Source organism: Gadus chalcogrammus, chromosome 11 (assembly GCF_026213295.1).
Source record: "Gadus chalcogrammus isolate NIFS_2021 chromosome 11, NIFS_Gcha_1.0, whole genome shotgun sequence".
Classification (NCBI taxonomy): domain Eukaryota; kingdom Metazoa; phylum Chordata; class Actinopteri; order Gadiformes; family Gadidae; genus Gadus; species Gadus chalcogrammus.
In genome coordinates this window covers 1,938,381-1,959,940 of record NC_079422.1, presented here as the reverse complement: position 1 = coordinate 1,959,940, position 21,560 = coordinate 1,938,381, and the positions used below count along the sequence as shown (strand labels likewise).

Here is a 21,560-nt window from a genome sequence, read left to right as displayed (position 1 = left end):
GTGATGGTGGTTATCCCTGTTTAATTACGCCCATCTGCCTAATAACCCTGTACAAGGACCCCGTTCGTGGAGAGGTACAGGGGCGTTTTAACTACTACCATTCAAGGGGGCGCAGCATCATTGAACGGTTGTTCGGAATGATGAAGACCCATTTGAGGTCAACCCTTTTCCGAGCCCTGGAGGTTCGGGCATCGTTTGCCCGACTGGATATTGCGTCCTGTGCCTTTCTCCACAATGTGTGTCTTGAAAATGGCGACATGCTAGAGCCAGATGCGGATGCTCAACTCGAAATGCTTGGGGTTTTAGTGCTACCAATGCAGAAGAGGTGCTTGAGTTGGTGGAGGGATGGGCTCTGTAATGGCAGCGGCCTCAATGATCTCCTGAAAGAAAACATAACAAATAAGTAGGAATTATATGGTAGAACTGGATTATGGCCACATGTTATGTACAATATATAATAACTGATAGATATTTCTACCAAAATAAATGAAAAAATACACAGGTTTATAAAAAGAAAAGGCATCACATTGACTCACCATACTCCAGGCTAATAAGCATTTTTAAAACAAATTACTGGATTACTTGGCAGGAAATTAAAGCTTATCTTCAACCTGGAGTCCCCCTAGAACAAGGAACATATAGATATCATACCACATGAGCCCGGCAGCTCCCCGACCGCGGGCCGCCCAGCCGTGGGCTGCCTGAGGCTGGGCTGCGGAGCCCGCGGCCGAGCTACCGCGTAGACCCCGGCGTGATTATTAACATACAAAACACTTACATTTGTGGTTTTCAATCCTGTTGCATCTTTTTGCCCGCCATCTTTTCTTGATTTCCCATTTTCTCGCAAGGTATTGTGGGAGCAAGTCACACCTGGAGCGTTCTCAGTTTCTTTGAGTGTGCCCATCGAAAATCTAAATTTTAAGGGGATGTTAGCCCAACCCCTTACCCCTTACCCTACCTTTTAAATGGGTTTCGGACATAGGCGTCGATTACGCTGGGGACGCGTCCCCACCAGATTTCGTCAAGAATCATTTTGTACCCACCACTTTTAAAAAAAATAAATAAAAATAACTTTAATTTAATTATTATGGATTATTACACGGGTCTTCTCAATGCAGTGGAACGCTCCGTTCACTTGCATGGGCTCTTCACAACTTTGCGGTGAATGCTAGATATAAATTGACCGCTTTCAAGGAAAACAAAGGACTTTTTGCCAATAATGACGTCTTTGGTATCACTCCTCAAGAAGTCCGGTAACTTTTCAACCCCAGCGTCTCCGGGTGCCAAGCGACGTCAACGTCTTTGGCGGACTATTTCTCTGCTGATCAACACTACGAATGCTAGTAACAAATGAATAGTAACAAGCCACACCATGTGAAGTCATTTTTTCGTTTTGGCACGTAGCCGTGTAATAAGCGGGATAATGTATAGAACGTCGCCGGTCGAATTTAAGCCCCTTCAGTGGGAACCAATTACCCTCGCTGCGCGTCGGTGTCCTGTTTGCTAGGGTGACCAGACGTCCTCTTTTTCCCGGACATGTCCTCTTTTCGAGACCTAAAAAATGCGTCCGGCAGGGATTCCAAAAACGTCCGGTATTTTGCCTCGTCGCAAAAAAAATTAAAAATATATATTATTGTTATTATTATCTTTTTATTTTTTTTTGCCTCGTCGCATATTTGTGTTTCTGGGTCTTTCACATAACCTACTAGTTATTACCATTGTATATGTCTATGGTTATTACGGCCTTTCAAGTTCTGGAAATGGTATCTCCCTTACGTTCCACCTTCTTGCGCGAGCTGACTGTAGAGAGAGTCTGTCATTGGGCGACCGATCTCATGTGCTCGTTGAGAAGGTGCCGTGGATAGACGGAATGAAACCCCCACTGAAGTACGTAGGCTCACGACACAACCCCCCCCCCCCCGTCAACAATCTTGCCCGGGGCGCAATTGGACCTAGGATCGCCACTGTCTGCAGCCATGCCTAAACGTAAATGTAAGTTCACGGACGAACTAAAGAAAAAATACCCATGTTTTTGCCCCCCCCCCCCCCCCCCCCCCGCGACGAAGTGTCCTCTTTTTCACAAACTCAAATCTGGTCACCCTATGTTTGCCCTGTCGGGGCTTATTTTCCCGATAATGACCGGCATTCTATAAATTATCCCTTAATTATTACTTGGTTCTTCTCAATGCTGTAGACTACATTCGTATTCGGTTGCTAAGCGACGTCAACGACTTTGGTGAATTATTTCTCTGCTGATCAACGCTACGAATGATAACAAATACATCGGAAAAAGACACACTGTGTGAAGTTATTTTTTCGATTTGGCTAGTAGCCATTACTAATAATACCAATACTCTTTGCCTGGGATGATGAGACATCAGACAATCAAGTCATTTTAGCCTGAATGCATAGGTAAGAAGCACCAGAGCAGGTTGCTAGTACCATGGACAGTATCAGAACGATAACCTGTTGAACTAAATGGATGTGGTAGGCTACACCACGGGATGCATCTGCAGACCACTGCCACATAAATAAAGGTAAGACGCGATATTTATTGCTTAAGATTTGCTGGTGCTGTGGCGAGGTCTTTTGTGTTTTTTGCACTCAAGTGGTCGGCTGTTTTAACTTGCAATTGATAATCGGTGGAGTCAGTCTCTTGTTGACACAAAGCGACTTTTGGTCATTCTTGCTTTGCTTGAATTCTGGAATAATTGTGGGGGGGAGTTCATGAGTTTTGGTCAGAATGCCTGATTTAAGCTAGTTTTGATGGAATGCGTGTTGTGAATTGAGAACAGCCAGCTCCTGATGTGATACAGCGTTCAGCTGTGCAACAAATATTTTTTTCTTTTTCAATCTTGACGACTTTTCTAGTGCTTTGTGTAGCCACACCTTTGGCCCTTCTGAACTTAAACACGCAGTTAAATTCCTTTCCTAGCTCCTCTTGTTTATGTTGTTAGCTTAGCCATATCATGTCACGTTGTCAACATTGGATACATGGAGCAGAACATAGTGGGTCATATGTCCGATGCTTTTTGAAAACGTTTTCTTCATACACGTGCCTGACAGATTTTGTATACATTTTATTCCTTAGTAATTAGCTACATTGTTATGCCGTCTTTCAGAACCTTTCATTACCGGCACTAAAGAGAGAAAAAAGAGTGCATCCTCATTGTACCCAGCACTTCTAAAAATGCGCTTCCAATGCGTCTCTGTCCCCAGCATATTTCAAACCAAACTGACGCCAATGGTTTCGGACATGGTTCAATGGTGCGTGAACGTGCAACAGCGAGGGGAAGGGCTGAGATTTGCCTATGAGCAATGAAATCGGACTGAGCCTTGGACTGAGTTGTCACAATGGATGTTTCTTAGCCCCTTATATGTCCACTGATACAGGAACCACCCACCTGGCAACCTAGAGGTTGTTTAACACATTGGAAAGATTAAAAAAAAGTACCATGCTCAAGGCCTAATGTTTTCCTCCTTCTTGTTCTTGTTCTTTCTCTGTTTTTTCTTCCTCTTCTTCTCATTTCTTGTTCTTCTCATTTCTTGTTCTTCTCCTTCTTCTCCTTTCTTGTTCTTGTTCTTGTTATTCGTCTTCTTCTTGTTATTGTTCTTCATCGTCTTCTTGTTCTTCATCTTGTTCTTGTTCTTTGTCTTGCTCTTGTTCTTCGTCGTCTTGTTGTTGTTGTTGTTGTTCTTCCAATTTCTTGTTCTTGTCCTCGTCTTGTTCTTCTCATTTCTTGTTCTTATCTTGTTCTTGTTCGTCTAATTTCTTGTTCTTGTCTTCTTGTTCTTCATCTGCACTGTTCTTTGTCTTCTTATTGTTCTTGTCTTCTTCTTGTTCTTCTCATTTCTTGTTTTTGTCTTCTTCTCCCTCTCTGTCTCTTCTTCAGACACAGTCCCCCGTCTCCTGGAGAGGCAGGAGCAGCAGCAGCCTACCTATGTCGCCCTGAGCTATGTCAACAGGTAAACTTGCACGTTCATAAGTAACACACTTTCACAACAAATAAAGACAGCACAATCATATGTATTTGTTTATATGAAAGTATGGGCGCTGGCATTACTTTACTCTTTGATTATACAAATCCTTATTACAATTCCGAGGATATAAGTGGGATGAAAAGATAATATTTTAACTGTTGCATTGAGGTAGGATAGGCCCGGTTTCAATCTACTTCAAATGCTGCTACTCATTTAATCAGTTTAATTTAAGTTAAAGATTCCTCTGTTGCACTCCTCAGAATAAATAAGTTTGATGACTGGTTTAAGGGCCCTGGGTTCATCCCAGTGGTCTTTGATATGGTGTTTGACTCAGGGTCGTATAGGCCGAATGTAAGCAGCCATGGTACAGGGGTCTACCACTGTCTCCCTGCGTTCAAAAACATCTTGAAGTGCTTTCAACTTAATTTGTTAATTCCACTTTTGCTTAAACTATGTCTGTGTGAACATTTCATTTTTATGGCAAACAATTACGGCAAACATTTAATACGATAAACAATTTAACTATCCGTTATAAAAAAACGAAAAAGCAACAATGAATCTTATATATTCCTTTCATGGGATCTGATCTAATGATACATTCACTCCAACCAGAGAGCTTCATTACTGTAGTCATTTAGCAGATACTTTTATCAAAAGTGTCCCCTTATAAGGTGTTCGGGTCTGTGGGACCCGTTTTAAGTTTTTAGCTTTATAAAAGTGATACAAATAATTATTTTTTTGAACTAAGATTCATTGGCTTTGGCTCATTTTCTGTGAGGAACATGAATCAGAAAACATTTTCAATGAGCCCCCCCTGTATACCCCCCATCACATTTATATTACACACTTGTTCTTGTTCTTTGTCTTGCTCTTGTTCTTCGTCGTCTTGTTGTTGTTGTTCTTCTTCTTCCAATTTCTTGTTCTTGTCCTCGTCTTGTTCTTCTCATTTCTTGTTCTTATCTTGTTCTTGTTCGTCTGATTTCTTGTTCTTGTCTTCTTGTTCTTCATCTTCTTGCTGTTCTTTGTCTTCTTATTGTTCTTGTCTTCTTCTTGTTCTTCTCATTTCTTGTTTTTGTCTTCTTCTCCCTCTCTGTCTCTTCTTCAGACACAGTCCCCCGTCTCCTGGAGAGGCAGGAGCAGCAGCAGCCTACCTATGTCGCCCTGAGCTATGTTAACAGGTAAACTTGCACGTTCATAAGTAACACACTTTCACAACAAATAAAGACAGCACAATCATATGTATTTGTTTATATGAAAGTATGGGCGCTGGCATTACTTTACTCTTTGATTATACAAATCCTTATTACAATTCCGACGATATAAGTGGGATGAAAAGATAATATTTTAACTGTTGCATTGAGGTAGGATAGGCCCGGTTTCAATCTACTTCAAATGCTGCTACTCATTTAATCAGTTTAATTTAAGTTAAAGATTCCTCTGTTGCACTCCTCAGAATAAATAAGTTTGATGACTGGTTAAGGGCCCTGGGTTCATCCCAGTGGTCTTTGATATGGTGTTTGACTCAGGGTCGTATAGGCCGAATGTAAGCAGCCATGGTACAAGGGTCTACCACTGTCTCCCTGCGTTCAAAAACATCTTGAAGTGCTTTCAACTTAATTTGTTAATTCCACTTTTGCTTAAACTATGTCTGTGTGAACATTTCATTTTTATGGCAAACATTTACGGCAAACATTTAATACGATAAACAATTTAACTATCCGTTATAAAAAAACGAAAAAGCAACAATGAATCTTATATATTCCTTTCATGGGATCTGATCTAATGATACATTCACTCCAACCAGAGAGCTTCATTACTGTAGTCATTTAGCAGATACTTTTATCAAAAGTGTCCCCTTATAAGGTGTTCGGGTCTGTGGGACCCGTTTTCAGTTTTTAGCTTTATAAAAGTGATACAAATAATTATTTTTTTGAACTAAGATTCATTGGCTTTGGCTCATTTTCTGCGAGGAACATGAATCAGAAAACATTTTCAATGACCCCCCCCTGTATACCCCCCCATCACATTTATATTACACACAGGGTGTTCGGGTCCAGTGGACCCGGAGCTGTTTAAGTGTGGAAATCATAGGTTCTGTGCACCCTCATTTTCCCTTCTTCCTCTCTCTCTCTCTGTGTGTGTGTGTGTGTGTGTGTGTGTGTGTGTGTGTGTGTGTGTGTGTGTGTGTGTGTGTGTGTGTGTGTGTGTGTGTGTGTGTGTGTGTGTGTGTGTGTGTGTGTGTGTGTGTGTGTGTGTGTGAGAGAGAGGGGGAAAGAGTAAAGCAGGTGAATGGGCCCTTGGTGTTAGCACCCACAGTGTGCACCCACTGTTCCCGCACAAGGTTGCAAAATTGGAGCACCCAACACTATCAAGCTTGGGGACCTGACACTACAAAAAAGCTCTGTCAGCGTGGTTCCATTCCACAACTGATCAAGATGGCAAAGCGATTCTCTGTTCAGACTGCCCTACAGTTGATATTTGAAGAGACAGAGGGTTTTGATGGTGATGCAGAGGAAATAGTTTCGGAAATTGAGGATAACATTTCAGAGTCTGACACCGAGTTTGAAGAGGAGGATGAGCATCAGCCAGCTCCGAAACGTAAAAGAGCCTCAGGACTAGCCCTTCAGCAGCCAGGACAAGCCTGCGAGCAGCAAGCCCCAGGACCATCCTGTGAGCAGCCAGGACCAGCCCGCAAGCAGCCAGCCCCAGGACCATCCCGTGAGCAACCAGGACCAGCCCGCGAGCAGCCAACCCCAGGACCAACCCGCGAGTAGCCAGCCCCAGGACCAGCCCGCGAGCAGCCAGCCCCAGGACCAACCCGCGAGCAGCCAGCCCCAGGACCAACCCGCAAGCAGCCAGCCCCAGGAACAACCCGCAAGCAGCCAGCCCCAGGACCAACCCGCAAGCAGCCAGCCCCAGGACCATCCCGCAAGCAGCCAGCCCCAGGACCAACCCGCAAGCAGCCAGCCCCAGGAACAACCCGCAAGCAGCCAGCCCCAGGAACAACCCGCAAGCAGCCAGATGTAGGACCAGCCAAGTGTGTGGACCCATGATGGACAGAAAAACACAATATACATGCAACCAGTTCAATTTCTAATGATGTTGATTATTTCCCAGTTGTTAGATTTCAGCTTATTTCTAAACTGTTCGGACAGACTCTGCGTTGTGTATTTTCAGTCGTAGTAGTAATTCTTGAAGTCGAAATCAAAGCAGCTTGACAGGTTGGTTTAGAGGGTTGAATAGATGGTTTATTCCAGGATGTAATACAGCGAGATACAGACTTAGGTTGAATAATCTATAGTGGACCCGGTGGTCGATGACTTGTTCCTTGGCTGTCGAACCCTCTTCTCGTCGAACCAAAGAGTTGGGGCGATAATAAAGAAAATAACAAACTCATTAGGTTACACATGATTAAACCAAAACAGATAAAAATTTTACAAAAATAAATCGCTTGATTCGAAAATGGTTATATCAGTAATCAGTAATCAGTCATCATAGTTCTCAATAAACCTTGTGTGAATGAATGAATGATTGAACCTTTGTTCAAAAATAAAACAAAACAAACAAAAAGTTCTAAAGCTGAGCAGTTGTGTCAAGAAGGAACCAACATGAACTTAGAGAGGTGGTGACAAAAGTCCTAGCATCTTCCGAAACTAACCTCTCGTGAAAATAAAGGAATGAAAATAACAAACACTCAAACACTCCCTACTCTTCACCCCGTATCAGTTAGATTGCGTGCCAAATCTAACGAGCGTCATTCCAAGTCGGTGAATCAACTAATTTGCAGTGGCTTGCATGTATCCACTTCGTCTTCTTAGCTACACGAACAGCGGATCGAGTAACTAATAGAATTTGGTATGGCCCCTCATATTTAGCCTCTAATGCTAATCGTTGTGGTTTGTGGATCATAACCCATTGTCCTGGCACTAACGAGTGTCCTCCTTCTGGGGGCTCTGCCCAAGCTTCCTTGACCTGGTTTGATGTCACCTGGAGAGCCTCGGAGAGTTGGATGCAGTAGTTCATCAGTGTGTCCGATGTCAGGTGGACGTCTGCAGTCCGCAAGTCAACAGAGCCTGGGAAACTGAAGCATCGGCCAAACACGACCTCGTAGGGGGACAGTCCCACGTCTTTGTTGAATGTAGCTCTCATGCTGCACAAGGCGATGGGCATCGCGTCTACCCATGGAGTCCCTTCTTGGTGCATCTTCGCCAATCGCTCCTTCAGTGTCCTGTTGGCTCGTTCCACCTGCCCTGACGATTGGGGGTGGTACGGACAATGGAAGGACCATGTTATGTTCAGCATACGGCTCACCTCGGCGCAGACCGCTCCGGTGAAATGGGTTCCATTGTCTGAGCAGATCTGATCGGGCAGCCCGTAGTGTGGAATGAAATCTTTGACTAGCACTTTAGCTGTGTTTGCAGCTGTTGCCCGTCGGACTGGGTATGCTTCGATCCAGCGGGAGAATTTGTCGACGACCACAAGGACTTCTCGATATCCTTTACATGGAGGGAGTGTGATGTAGTCTACCTGTAAGCATCGGAAAGGACCCGGTGGTGCGGGGACTTTCAACATTGGCAGTTTCACTTTCCTGTCGTGGTTGTTCTTGAGGCATGTAGCACATCTCCTCACAATGTCTTTTGCCGCAGCATTGAATTTGGGTGACCACCAGACTTGCCCAAACCTGTGACGCATCTTTTCCACGGCCACATGCCCGAGTGAATGAATCTGCGTCGCCAGATATGGCAGTAGGCTCTGTGGTGCAACAGTTCTGTTCCCATGTCTTCATAAGTTGTCGTCGTGGAGTTTTGCTGCATTCTCAATCCATGTCCATTTTTCTTCTCGACTCGCGGCGTCTTGCATCTCCATGATGCTTTTCAAGCTTTCCTTGTGTTCCTCCTTTGTTGTAGGTTGCTCCGTTTTCTTCAGTCTCATACATTTGCCATTGTCGTTTTCCGTTTCGTCTTTCTGTCTTGCGGCTGTTCTGGATACCGCATCTGCCAGGGCGTTGCCTCTTGCTTCGTGCGTCTCCAGTTTTGTGTGTGCTTTTACCTTCACTACCGCCAATTCTCTGGGAAGTAGCATAGCATCCAATAGTTCTGCAACCAGCTCGCCATTCTTGATTGGTGTGCCTTTGGCCGTTACGAAACCACGTTGTTTCCACAGAATGCCAAAATCCATTACAACACCCAATGCATATCGGGAGTCACAATAGACTGTGGCAGACTTCCCTTCTGCAATTTTGAGTGCTTGGGTCAATGCTTTGAGTTCTGCTTGCTGTGCTGACGTTCCAGGGTCCATTGATCCGGATTCCAATACGTCGTGCTCTGTTGTAACCGCGTATCCCGCTCCACGGATCCCATTTTCGACCAGGGAGGAACCATCGGTGAACAAGACCAGATCCGGGTTGTGGAGAGGGTCCTCCTTCACGAAGTGCCCCTCTTCCATCAGGGTTACCAAGTCCTCGCACACATGGTCCTCCACTTCATTCGTTGCATCCGTGGGGGCGATCATTGTGGAGATGTTTGAGACTGATGCTTTCTGGAGTGAAATGTTAGGAGATTCCAGCACGGCTTGCCAGTTCCCCCATCGGCTGTCTGAGACGCATGGTACTTTCCTACCGGCCAGCAGGGCGTTGACAGAGTGTGGGCAGCGGATGGAGAGTTGCTGATCCAGCACAAGATTGTTCACCAGCTGGATGGAGAGGTACACAGCTTGTACCGCTCTCAAACATGGACCAAAGCCCAAGGCTGTCGTATCCAATTTTGTAGAATAGTAACCCACCGCTCTCAATAGTCCTCCGTGTTCCTGTGCCAGCACTGACGTCACAAACCCGTTGTACTCGTTGACGAAGAGTGTGAAGGGTCTGTGGACATTTGGAAGTCCTAGCGCTGGTGCTTCGCACAGATGTTGCTTCAACTCCTCAAAAGCTTTTCGTGCTTCGTCTTCCATCTTGATCTTATCCCTGGAGTCTGGTCGTCCTTTCAGCAAGTCGTTCAAGGGTTGGGCAATCTCAGTGTAGTTTTCCACCCAATTCCTGTTGTAGTTGCATACTCCCAAGAATGCTCGTAGTTCTTTGACTGTTCGGGGTTCTGGCGTTTTCCTTATTGCTGCAGTGCGGTCGTGGGTGATTTCCCGTTTGCCTTGTGAGATTTTCTGTCCAAGGTAAATTACCTCTGGTTGAGACATTTGTGCCTTGTCGTAGCTCAATTTGTGACCTTTCACATGGAGATAGTCAATCATTGCCCTTAAGTCTTTGTCGTGCTCTTCCTCGGTCTCCGAGGCAATTAGGATGTCGTCCAAGTACGTGATGACTGCTGATGTCATTTTGGGGGCTTCTGGCAGGGTCAGGTGTCGTCGCAAGGCCTGGTGATAGATGGTGGGGGCCGAGGCAAGTCCCTGAGCCAGTCTAGCCCAGGTATACTGACATCCATCGTAGGTGAAAGCCAGCCAATCTTGACACTCAGTGGCCAACGGTACTGACCAGTAAGCGTTTACTGCATCAAGCACTGTGAAGACCTTGTGCGCTGGTGTGATGTCTTGCAGGAATTGATCGCCGGAGGCAACCACAGGGCTCAGATGTGTGATGCATTGGTTCGCCAGACGATAATCCACTGTCAGTCTCCATGAACCATTTGGTTTCTTCACAGGCCACACCGGCGCGTTAGAGGGTGATTGAGTCTTGTAGATGATTCCCTGGTCATTCAGGTCTTTTATGATTGGTCTCAGTCCATCCACGGCAGCTCTGTTGAGTGGATATTGCTTGACACATGGAGGAATTTTTCCTGTTAACTTCACTGGTTCCATGACCAACAAGCCACAGTCGGTCTTTCCCTTTGCCCAGACGGGGTGGTCCTGGAGGTCCTCCCTCTTGAGGCTCCTTATATTCATTGTCACCTCTCCATCCTTGAAATCGAGGCTAGCATCCATGCATAGTAGCACATCCATCCCTAGAAGGGCTTCCTGGATCTCTTCTCCTGTCCACAGCTGAATTGTTATCTCGGTCGGTCCAACAGCAAAGTTGATGGGATTTGTTTGTGAAAGCTGGAGGCAGTGTCCTCCGGCGCTGCGGGCCATCTTCTTTGTTTTTGACATGGGGAGGTGGAGGGATTTCAAAAGTCGTAGTGGGATAGTAGTGAATTCGGCACCCGTGTCAATCAAGAAATCAATTTCAAATTGGTGTTCAAGTAAAGCAGTTACGTAGAAGCTGTTTTTGTCTTGTCGGATGGCCGCGGCGATGGCACGAAGAGAGGGGGTTTCTAGTCATTTATTGTTGGTTTCCGTCATTGAATCGTATATGCGGCTGAGTTCTTCACCACTCTGCGACTGTAATTTCTTCAATAGTTCCTTCATTTTGTCTGAGCGGTTTTCGTTCCCTGGTTTCTCGTTGGGGCGCTCACGGGACATCTTTAGAGGGGCTTTACATTCTCTTATCCAGTGTCCAGTTTGTCCACAGTTGTGGCATGGTCGAGGTACTCTCTGCCTGTCGAACTGGGGGAATCTTTCTCTGTCTCTGTTGGGCTGGGGGAATCTTTCTCGTTCCCTGTTGGGCTGGGGGAATCTTTCTCGTTCCCTTGCCATTCCCTTCTTCTCGTCCGCCAGGAATCGAATTCTGACTTCTTCATCTCGATCCACCTTTTCTCCGAATTCCTTGATCTCTGCCATTGTGCTGCTTCGGTTGTCCCAGCCGGGAAACCTTGACTTTACTCCCCTTCGGATCTCCGGCAGTACCTGCTGGAGGTACATGGTCTTCAAAGGCAAGTCCTGTGACTGGTCGATGGTGTCCATATCATATTCAGTTTGGCCTGAGTGCAGCAAATAACATTCGAAGAAGCGCTCGTTGAACTGGTCCAGACTCTCGTCTTCCTTCTGCAAACAACGTGTGATTGTTGTCCAGTTGACCTGTGCCTTGGAGTGCTTTTGGATCCACGCCTTTATGGCCTCCCATCCCTTCTCTGGTCTCATGCCGTCTTCTCCTATGGCATCTTCCACATCGTATCGAATCTGGGTGCGCTCAGTGCTGCTCAGGTGTTTGAACAATATGGCAAGCCCATCGTAGGGGTGGAGTTCGTACAGAAGCATCAGTTGTTTCAGTTTCATCCATGGCTGTAGGCCTGCTCTCTTTGGGTGCTCGATATCCGCACTCCATTTTTCGATGTTCTTCGGGCTGGAGGGTTCATAGAGGATTGTGCGTCCCTCAGCGCTTTCTATCTTCTTCAAGGGCCTGAGGTTAACTATTTCGTCTTCCTCATCAACCTTGTTCAGACAGGCAATGCTCACTGCCCTCTTGTGGGCAGACTTGCGATGACGCTCTCCCTCTTTGTCTTCTTCTTCACTCTCCTCTTCCTTGGATGTGGTCTTGATGTGTGATGTGATTGCGCCTCCCATCACGCTGCAGTGCGGTTGTATGTTGTCATCAAATCCTCCAATGCGTGATTCATTCTTAGTCACTGCTCCAGGCCTCACCTGGGAGAATTGTTGTATTGGGGGGTTCGGATGTAGAAATTGTTGTGGGATGGAGGAATGTGGTGTGACAGGGGAGAATTGGGGAAATTGTTTAGAAACACACAGAGTGTGTTGAACAGGGGGAAATTGCTGTGGGGAAAATTGTTGTTGTTGTGGGATCTGGATCGCATCATGATTAGCATAGTCAGGTGGGGCAGATGGATTTCCCTTCCGTGGCACTTGGGGGGTACTGCAGATGACCGGGTACTCGCCTATAAAGCTGTTGACGGCTGAGAGAACACTGTGTCTTGACTCCTGTAAACCACCAGGTGGCGATGATGGCTGCATCGGGAAGATGTATTCCCCATCTGGGCCACACGATGGCAGTGTGGGGTACATGCGACCATAGACTCCCAAAACTCCTCCTCCGTTGCCTTGGTCACCCCCCCTTGGGGGCCCTGAGTCGAGGGGGCGGGCCGCTATCAGTCCTTCTCTGACTAGCGTCTGGTGTAGGTCTCTCTCCCGAGTCAATTCATCCTTTAACAAACGAATTTCATCGGCAAGCAGTTTGACTTGCTCTCTTGTCTTTCCCAGAGCATCTTCATAGTGAGCAGTGGTCTTTTCCAATTCATCTCTCTTTTTGTTGCTGACATGCTTGATAAAGTAGCGCTTACACTGAGACAATAGTAACAACCCAACTGGTTCACTTCGTCTAGTCTTCTTGACCCAGTCTTTGAAAACCATCCAGATCGATTCCTTTGGCCAGCGTTTAGTTTGGGGGTCCATCGTTATCTCATATGTTAGGCGAAGTTTATTTTCGGTTCCTTGCAAATCATGTCTGTCGTTGAAGAATCTAGACAGAGTCTCACTAATTGAATAAATATCAATCTCTCTAACCTCCACTTCAAAAGAATTTTGAAGAATTCTTTTCGTTCGGATGCATTGGGACTTTGACTTTGATTGCCATCTTTTTCCTCCTGCTCTTCCTTCTTCCTGCCTTTACCTTTCGGCATTTTTCTATCTTTTTCTATCTGTAAAGTAACTAAAACTAGCGACCAATCGCTGCTTAGAAAGAAACAAATAGACGCCTCCCACGGAGCTCGGTATGCCAACAACAGATGATGGCACACTTTTTCCTTCTTCAATATAAAACAATATATGTGATTCCTCGGCGGGGATCAAAAACAATATGTGATTCCTCGGCGGGGATCAAAACAACATAGCACAAACAAAAAAACTCTAGCGATTCATGTAACCTCACCAGTGAATTCAATACAAATACGGTTTCACTCCTTGTCTGAAGTTGTAAGACAAAACCCCTGAGCAAACCAAACGTCTTAAGTTATATTCAGGACACGTATCAACATTGACAAACTAGCAAAGATGAATTTATATTCTAGGAATCTAACCCAGATTCTAGGAATCTAACCCAGATTCTAGGAATCTAACCCAGATACACCTATTCTAGGAATCGAACCCGGATTCTAGGAATTTAACCCAGATACACCTATTCTAGGAATCTAACCCAGACTCTAGGAATCTAACCCAGATTCTAGGAATCTAACCCAGATACACGTGTCTTTCCCAGTCATACAGCGTATATTCAGTGATTATTGAGCTCTTAAACACTAATACAGGTTCTCACTTCGTCAAGCTCTTAATGACACAACTTCATTACTCAGCAAATGTAGTGCAGCCTAATAGTAAAACAAATAATAATAATCACAGTTATGTGTGTGTAGATTATTTAAGATTACTTTCTTGTTCTTTTCCCTTGGTCAAGAGTGTGGAATGAGATTCAGTCACCGTTGATTCCCACGTGGTGCATGGAGATGCGCTGGTTCAGCCGCGTTGTGGATGCGGGTCCCTCGGCAGGTCAGGCGTTGATCAGACGTCTTCCAGGCAGGGCGCGCGCTCTTCTCGGTCACAGGGCAATCTTCAGAGGCAATCGTCTTCTCACTCCTCTCTCTTCAAGACGGTGTCACGGCACCAAATGTTAGATTTCAGCTTATTTCTAAACTGTTCGGACAGACTCTGCGTTGTGTATTTTCAGTCGTAGTAGTAATTCTTGAAGTCGAAATCAAAGCAGCTTGACAGGTTGGTTTAGAGGGTTGAATAGATGGTTTATTCCAGGATGTAATACAGCGAGATACAGACTTAGGTTGAATAATCTATAGTGGACCCGGTGGTCGATGACTTGTTCCTTGGCTGACGAACCCTCTTCTCGTCGAACCAAAGAGTTGGGGCGAGTATAATACATAAAGGGGATAGATGAATAACACGTGAACAGACGCACTCTCAGCCTTGATAAGGTATTTGGCCCTGGCCATGTCCCGGAGGACCAGGTTCAACCCTGAGACATAACAATGGCAGAATGTTGGGGATAACACCTTGTATCAGTATGAGAGGCCCTGGCCTGTTCCTAGACTAGAAATGTGAACAATAAGAGAGACACTAAAATACACCAACATTCTACACAGTTAAGCCTGTTTTATGAGGCATTTCCTTATTTTGTTGCATTTTAATACAAATAGAAACAAAAACGAGTGGCACCTCTATTCATAAATGTGATTTAACAAAGGTAAAGTGAACAAATTTAACATATGTGTTGTTGTATTATTATTATTGCACTACCTCCATGGTCATACTGGTACTTTCTTGTATTGTTGTTCTGTCTTGTCCCTTTGTTCTGTTCTATGTTCTATTTGTTATGCTCCAGCCTGCATGGAGAATACCATTCAAAATTCCTAGTACCTGTGTACATGGCGAAATAAAGAAAATTGAATTGAATTTATATTACTTGCAATTGGGATGAAGTAACCATCTGGTGAGTATTTAAAAAAAAAAGCTTGAGTATGTTGAATTAAAAGGCAATGGGTCCACCAGACCCAGCAGCACCTCCTGTGTAACAAAAACACGAACACCCTATGAGGGTTAATGGGATTATTTTAGATGCCTCATGTTATTAAATCTAGGGTAGGCAATTCATTTTAGAAGATTTTTTTGACATATTTCTTGAAGTTCTCAACATCCTGACACAGCAATTAATAAATTAAAGGCCATGAACAAAAAAAGGAAAAATAAAGGTATGTGACTGACGCAGGCCTGTATTAAAGTGTAATTCCGGCGAAAATTGAACCCAGGATCTTTTTTGGCATGAAGAACCATAAAATAAGACCCCCAGACACTTTTCTTCGTTGATAATCGAATATAGAGCTTGCCCTCGAATGCCCGGAGCAATGTAACAGCCGAAATGGCTTTCATGTTATTAGCTAGGGTCAGTGTGAACGCTTCCAAATCAAAACAATTTTAACCGCTAATATTGCTCAAATTAGCACCAAACAGTGGCTGTTTTAGGCATGGGCGAACCAGGCAGCCGCCCGGGCCACCATATTTGTGTGGGGCGCCAAATCGGATGGTGGGTGCCACGAGCAGTAAAAAATAGAAACGCGCCGCAAAGCGGTTTTCAATGAAGTACATAACATTGTGTGGGGAATTGGTATATTGGCGCCCCCTCTGGCTGCAGGCGCACACCTGCTCGTTGAGAAGGTGCTGTGCACAGACGGAATGAAACCCCCACTGAAGTCCGTAGGGTCATGATACAAACCCCCCCCGCTTGGAGGAAATCTTGCCCGGGGCGTAACTGGATGTAGAACCGCCACTGGCACCAAACCTCTGCATGACTAGCGTCCCTGCACATAAAACGAAGCATCAACAACTAAGTAAGTGGTAGGTCCATGTTTCCAGGAAGTCCACAGAAGTTCATTACCGGATACTGTAAATAATATAATGGAGGTGCTAAGAAATTAAACTCAACAATCTCCCCTCTTTATACTTGGCTGTTTACAATTATTTGGCGCCTCGATTATATTATTTACGGTAGCCGGTAATCGACTTCTGTGGACTTCCTGGAAACATGTACCTACCGGTAAGGCACAGGTAACTATGTTTTCAAATTTCAATGCTTTGATTTATGTGTTGGGACCCTAGTCATGCTACTGCAGAGGTTTGGTACTATTTTGAGCAATATTAATGGTTAATAAATTTCGATTTGGAAGCGTTCACACTGACCCTAGCCAATAACATGGAAGCCATTTGGGCTGTTACATTGATCCGGGCATTCGTGGGCAAGCTCTTTAATCGATAATTAACGAAAAATAGTGTCTGGAGGGCTTATTCTATGGGTCTTCATGCCGAAAAAGACCCTAGGTTCAATTTTCGTCTTTTGTTCGGGCCGAATGATACTACATGCAAGTCTGCCCGGGAACTAAATACCATGAGCAGAGTCTTCCACAAGGCTGGTAGACTTAAAGCTAGCGAGCTAGTCACGTGTTTTGGGGGAGTGGCTTTGGAAGGAAGCCTACTCTTGCTGTTTCTCCAAACTGGAGCCCCTACCTTTAAGGAGCCGGTATAGGTTAGGCTTGACGATGTCTAAAGATATACTGCACAGACTCCACAGCGAAAAGCTTTCGGTAAGGCGTCAAACAACCTCACCTCTAGACCTATCCGGCTGCTGCCATCAGACTTATCCTTAGAGACTGCACCGTGTCTCTTAAGGGCAGACAGCTGGAGAAGAGATCCTAAAGTTGGATAGAATCTCCCAGGCTCACCTTAATAACTCCCCGGCTTGGCATATTCATGATCAAGGCGGTGCGAGAGAACCAGACTGTGAGAAGAAGTCTCAGCCCAAGCTGTCCCTCTCCTTGAGCAGCGCTGGGGAAGGCCTGACTCGGAGCCTCCACACACCCGGCACGCCAGCGGCAACCAGTCACCCCACCCATGAACTCCTCCTCCTCCTACCACAGCAGTACCCCGACAGGTAACTAGGACAGAGAATAGTTTCTCTCTCTCTGTCTCCCTCTGTCTGTCCCTCTTTCTGCCGCTCTCTCTCTCTCTCTGTCTCTCTCTTTCTCTCTGTCTGTCAATCCGTCTGTCTGTCTCTCTCTACCTCTATGTCTCTGTCTCTCTCTCTTTTTCTTTATCTTTCTCTAATTCTCTCTCTCTCCCCATTGCCATCCATTATATTCCAGTGTTTAGCAGCTCCCATAGCAGTATCTTGACTTTTCCACGTGTATACGGACTACCCATGCTACATGTTTTCAATTCTGTGTTGAAGCGTATGCATGCTCACAGACTTAGAAACTGAGGCCAGCAGAGCCATATTTCAATAAATTGCAATGGTAAATCTACTAGGGGGTGTTTCTTTACTGATTGGAATGCAGAAAATGCTTTTGAATCCAAATTAGTGCTTGATTCCCTGTTGTACGAACGCAATGTCAACTTGACACAAGTTTCACTTTTCCCCCACTTCCCACTTCCATGGCTAGCCTGGAGAATACCCTGATCACGTCACCTCACAGTCGTTTGGGGTCACTGATAAGTCCTCTAGATGCCCACATTGATTGGGCGGCCTGCCTTTCCCTAACACACAAACTGTCTGTCAGTGTGTATCCACTGATCTGTGGGGCCGATAAACTCCACTTGTGCATACTCTTGTATATTGTTGCGTAGTCAATGTTGTTACTGCAATAATTGCATTTATGGCTGTGTATGAACTTGTCTACACAGCGAGATGGGGAGAGTTTAACAACAGTCATAGCTGACTTACATCTGGACATAGACAATCTCAAAAATGTATCGGTTCTTAATAGTCCAAATCCTTTAACTATGGAAGAGGCAGGTTGTCTGGTAGTGGGGAATGCCACAGGGGATAAGGAGATTCTCATGAGAGCAACGTAGGGAGTACATTTTCCCATGTCTATGTTTGTCAAGCTTTTTATGGAATGTTAATTTGCCCTTCAGCGTTTTGATAGTCATGCAAGCTTATTTAATAATGATTACACGATTCAACTGTTCCCCAGGACTCCAGGAAGTAGGGCTTAATGATTTAGGTTTCTCTCTGGCCCCAGGCCCCAGAGGAAGTAGGGAACCTGGGAACACAGAGACGAGCCATGCCCAACATGGATAAGGATTATTAGCAGGAGGCTTTACCTTCTCTCTGCTAACAACCAATACAATCATTAAACAAAACCAAAGAGCCACATGTTTTATCTGCTGTCTGTTGCTATTGTACTCACTAACACATCATTGCACTCACTCATGCACACCTGGTGTCAATACACGCCAACATCCCCCCCACAGGTAGCGAGTGTGATGAGGAGATGGACTACAAGGACTCAGACAGCAACGAGTCCTGGACCATGGAGAGCGCCATCAGTTCTGAGACCATCCTCGGCTCCATGGGCATGAACGGGGTAGATGAGAAGCCATTCGCCTGCCCCGTGCCGGGCTACAACAAGAGATACAAGGCAGACCACTGTCTCTCCCTCTTGATACTATCTTCGATACAAAGCCTTAGTTCATCTAGAGCGCTGTCCCCCTTCCAAAGCCCCCATCACCGCCTCACTGCCAAGTGGAGACACAAATAGACACCAAGCTGCTCCTAGTGGAAAACTTGGTGTTAGTTGAGCATTACAGCATGTCAACACAAAGGCAAAAATGAGTACACTCCAATGATTTATAGATTTTACTGAATTTTTCATTCAAATCTGAGGGTGTGTGGTCGGAATAAAAGATGTGCAGCTTGAGAAAATTGTATGGCTGACATGGTTCTGGGCGAGGACACAAGCTCAGGTCAGCACTGGCACTACTGATCGACAAGGAGCACATTCACTGTTTACCCTACAGACTGCAGGACTCGGGACCTTTAACTTGGAGCCAAACACCCTCACCACCACCACACCCCCCTGCACACTATAATGTTCTGTTAAAGTTACAAGGGCTTTGTCATCTTTGTATTAGACACCTCAGACAGGCACTTCTTCTTAGCTGGCCATTTGAGTATATTAGAATTGCACTCATGTAAAGTTCCTTCTGTAAACAAAGGTGAACTGTGTGCTTGTACTTTGATCATGAACACACAGTTACAGGTGAGAAATACAATCCCCCCTGGGCCTCATTCATCATCTTTGCCTTCCTCTTCAGAATGTGAATGGGATCAAGTACCATGCGAAGAACGGCCACAGGAACCAGATCAGGGCACGCAAGCCTTTCAAGTGCCACTGTGGGAAGAACAATAAGGCGTCTCAGGGCCTCCGGCATCACACCATCCACTTCCACCCGCCGCTCTCAGCTGACATCATCTGCAAGATGTAGCAGTGAGGTGGAGAAGGTGGAACCAGCAACCACCTGACACAAAATCACCAGCCACCACAGGCAACCAACTCTCTCTTTCTCTCTCTGGCCTCGGTTATGCTTGTCTTTTAAGTGAGACTTTTGTGATTAGATCTCTCCAGGATGGGTAAGGCCTAGCTTTCGGGCACTCTCAGATCAGATCTAGGTCGCATTTTGATCGAATAGGCAGGGTTGCATATGGTTTGGCTCACACTTAAATATTTGGTAACAACAGATAACTCTGTAAGCCCCCTGCCCTGAATGCATAAAACAGGAAAGCATGTTGCAAGTTTGTTTCATAATCAAAAATTAATAAACATTTGTATAGCCTACATGAAATAAGCTGAATCAACATAATTGATTTATATTTGTAACTTGTCATGTTTATGTTGAAACGAGATCTGACCACATGATCACAGGGTTCACATAATTTTCATGGACAACATCGTACCTGTGATTGACAAGTGTGACCACTGCTTCTCTCTTCATCTCACTCTCTTTCTATCTGCTTTTTATTCCCTTACATTCATTCTTTATCACAGTGGTTGATTACGTGTTCTAAAACCATTCTGGGTATCAAAAATATTTTCTTTTATATGTTTCCTCAAAAAAAGCTATTTATGCACATGAAGGCTCTGGGTTTAATACTGGAGCTCATTTGGAGGTAAGTTTTGTATTTTTGCACATTCATATTTGGGGGTAAAGCAGCGAAGCTTCAAGACAACCTATTGTTTTCGTATGTTTTCCTATTATTATTATTATTATCCTTCAATGGGAGTCTATGGCAGCCCATATAACGCCTTGGTGAAAAGCTGCACTTGATCAGGATGGTGAGTAGTCCAGCGTCCGCAGCCCTGAGGAGGTCATTGGTTATTTTAACAAGAGCTGTTTCGGTGCTATGAAGTGGGCGAAAGCCTGTTGGAACTGTTCGTAAAGAGAAAAAAGGTCAAAGTTGGACATGCATTCATGTTTATAATTTTCGACCCATTCATCCAATACTCACAAACAAGGTATCAGTAGATTCCTTGATCCAAGCCGAGTTCAACGCACCCTATTTAGTCGTTTTGATTTAAATTTAAATGTCTGGTGATACTATCAGACCGCCCCATGTAGCTAATAAAATATTTCCAATGGCAACATCAGAATTTGGCCGCCAGGTTGAAAGTTGTCAAAATCAATAGCTCATATCCACAGGACACAAATTATGTCCAATCATCATGAAACTTGCCATATCTGATCAAAAGTGCCAAACAGCTTTTTCAGATTCAAAACCATTTCGCCGTGACAGCCAATCAAACTTGACGGCAAAGCCGCCAAACAGGAAGTAAGCCTGTTCTCAGCATCTCTTTCAAATATCATAGCCAAACTTGGTACATAGACTCATGACATAAATTGGGTCATCCAAACCATTTGGTGACCTTTGACCTCAGGGGGACGTCTAACAGAAAGTGAGCTCATTTCTCTGCAAGGCCTTCATGCATCCAAACCAAACTTGGCTCATAGTCTTATGACCCTATCCTGATGATGCCCAAATAATTGGGCATCATCAACGCCTAGGGGGGCGTTGTTAGCAGCAAGGATATTCCGGCCCTTACAAAGCAACTTCGATGTAATTTCATTGTGATGACCATTTGCCAATATCATCATGTAGCCACCTAACCGATTACGTCTGTCCAGCAAAATTAGTTTATTGAGTCCCATTCTGCTTGACCCCCCACATTGCTGCTCACAGCTATATTTATCGTTATATGTTTGGGTCTTTTTATTATTTGATATATTTATAAGTTCATCACCAGAACGATGGAGATGTGGAGATATGTTGCTTTTTTTGTTTGTATTGTTATTTTGTGTATGATATTTGTGAATCTATTTATTAATTGTTGTTTGTTATTGTTTAGCTGTGTAAGTCTGGTTGCCTCTACTGTCTCGTTGTCTTTATGGCAATGACAAATAAAGTACTTTGA

The 21,560-nt window shown here is 44.9% G+C and overlaps 1 protein-coding gene across 1 annotated transcript; it reads left to right on the top strand.

Moving 5' to 3' along the window:
• Positions 1–2,131: 2,131 nt before the first annotated feature.
• LOC130391459 (juxtaposed with another zinc finger protein 1-like) lies at positions 2,132–19,933 on the top strand. Its single transcript, XM_056601607.1, has 6 exons — positions 2,132–2,537; positions 3,894–3,966; positions 5,087–5,159; positions 17,135–17,242; positions 18,565–18,677; positions 19,408–19,933. The coding sequence occupies exons 4-6, from the start codon at positions 17,203–17,205 to the stop codon at positions 19,576–19,578; spliced, it is 324 nt and encodes a 107-aa protein (XP_056457582.1). The 5' UTR covers positions 2,132–2,537; positions 3,894–3,966; positions 5,087–5,159; positions 17,135–17,202; the 3' UTR covers positions 19,579–19,933.
• Positions 19,934–21,560: the final 1,627 nt, after the last annotated feature.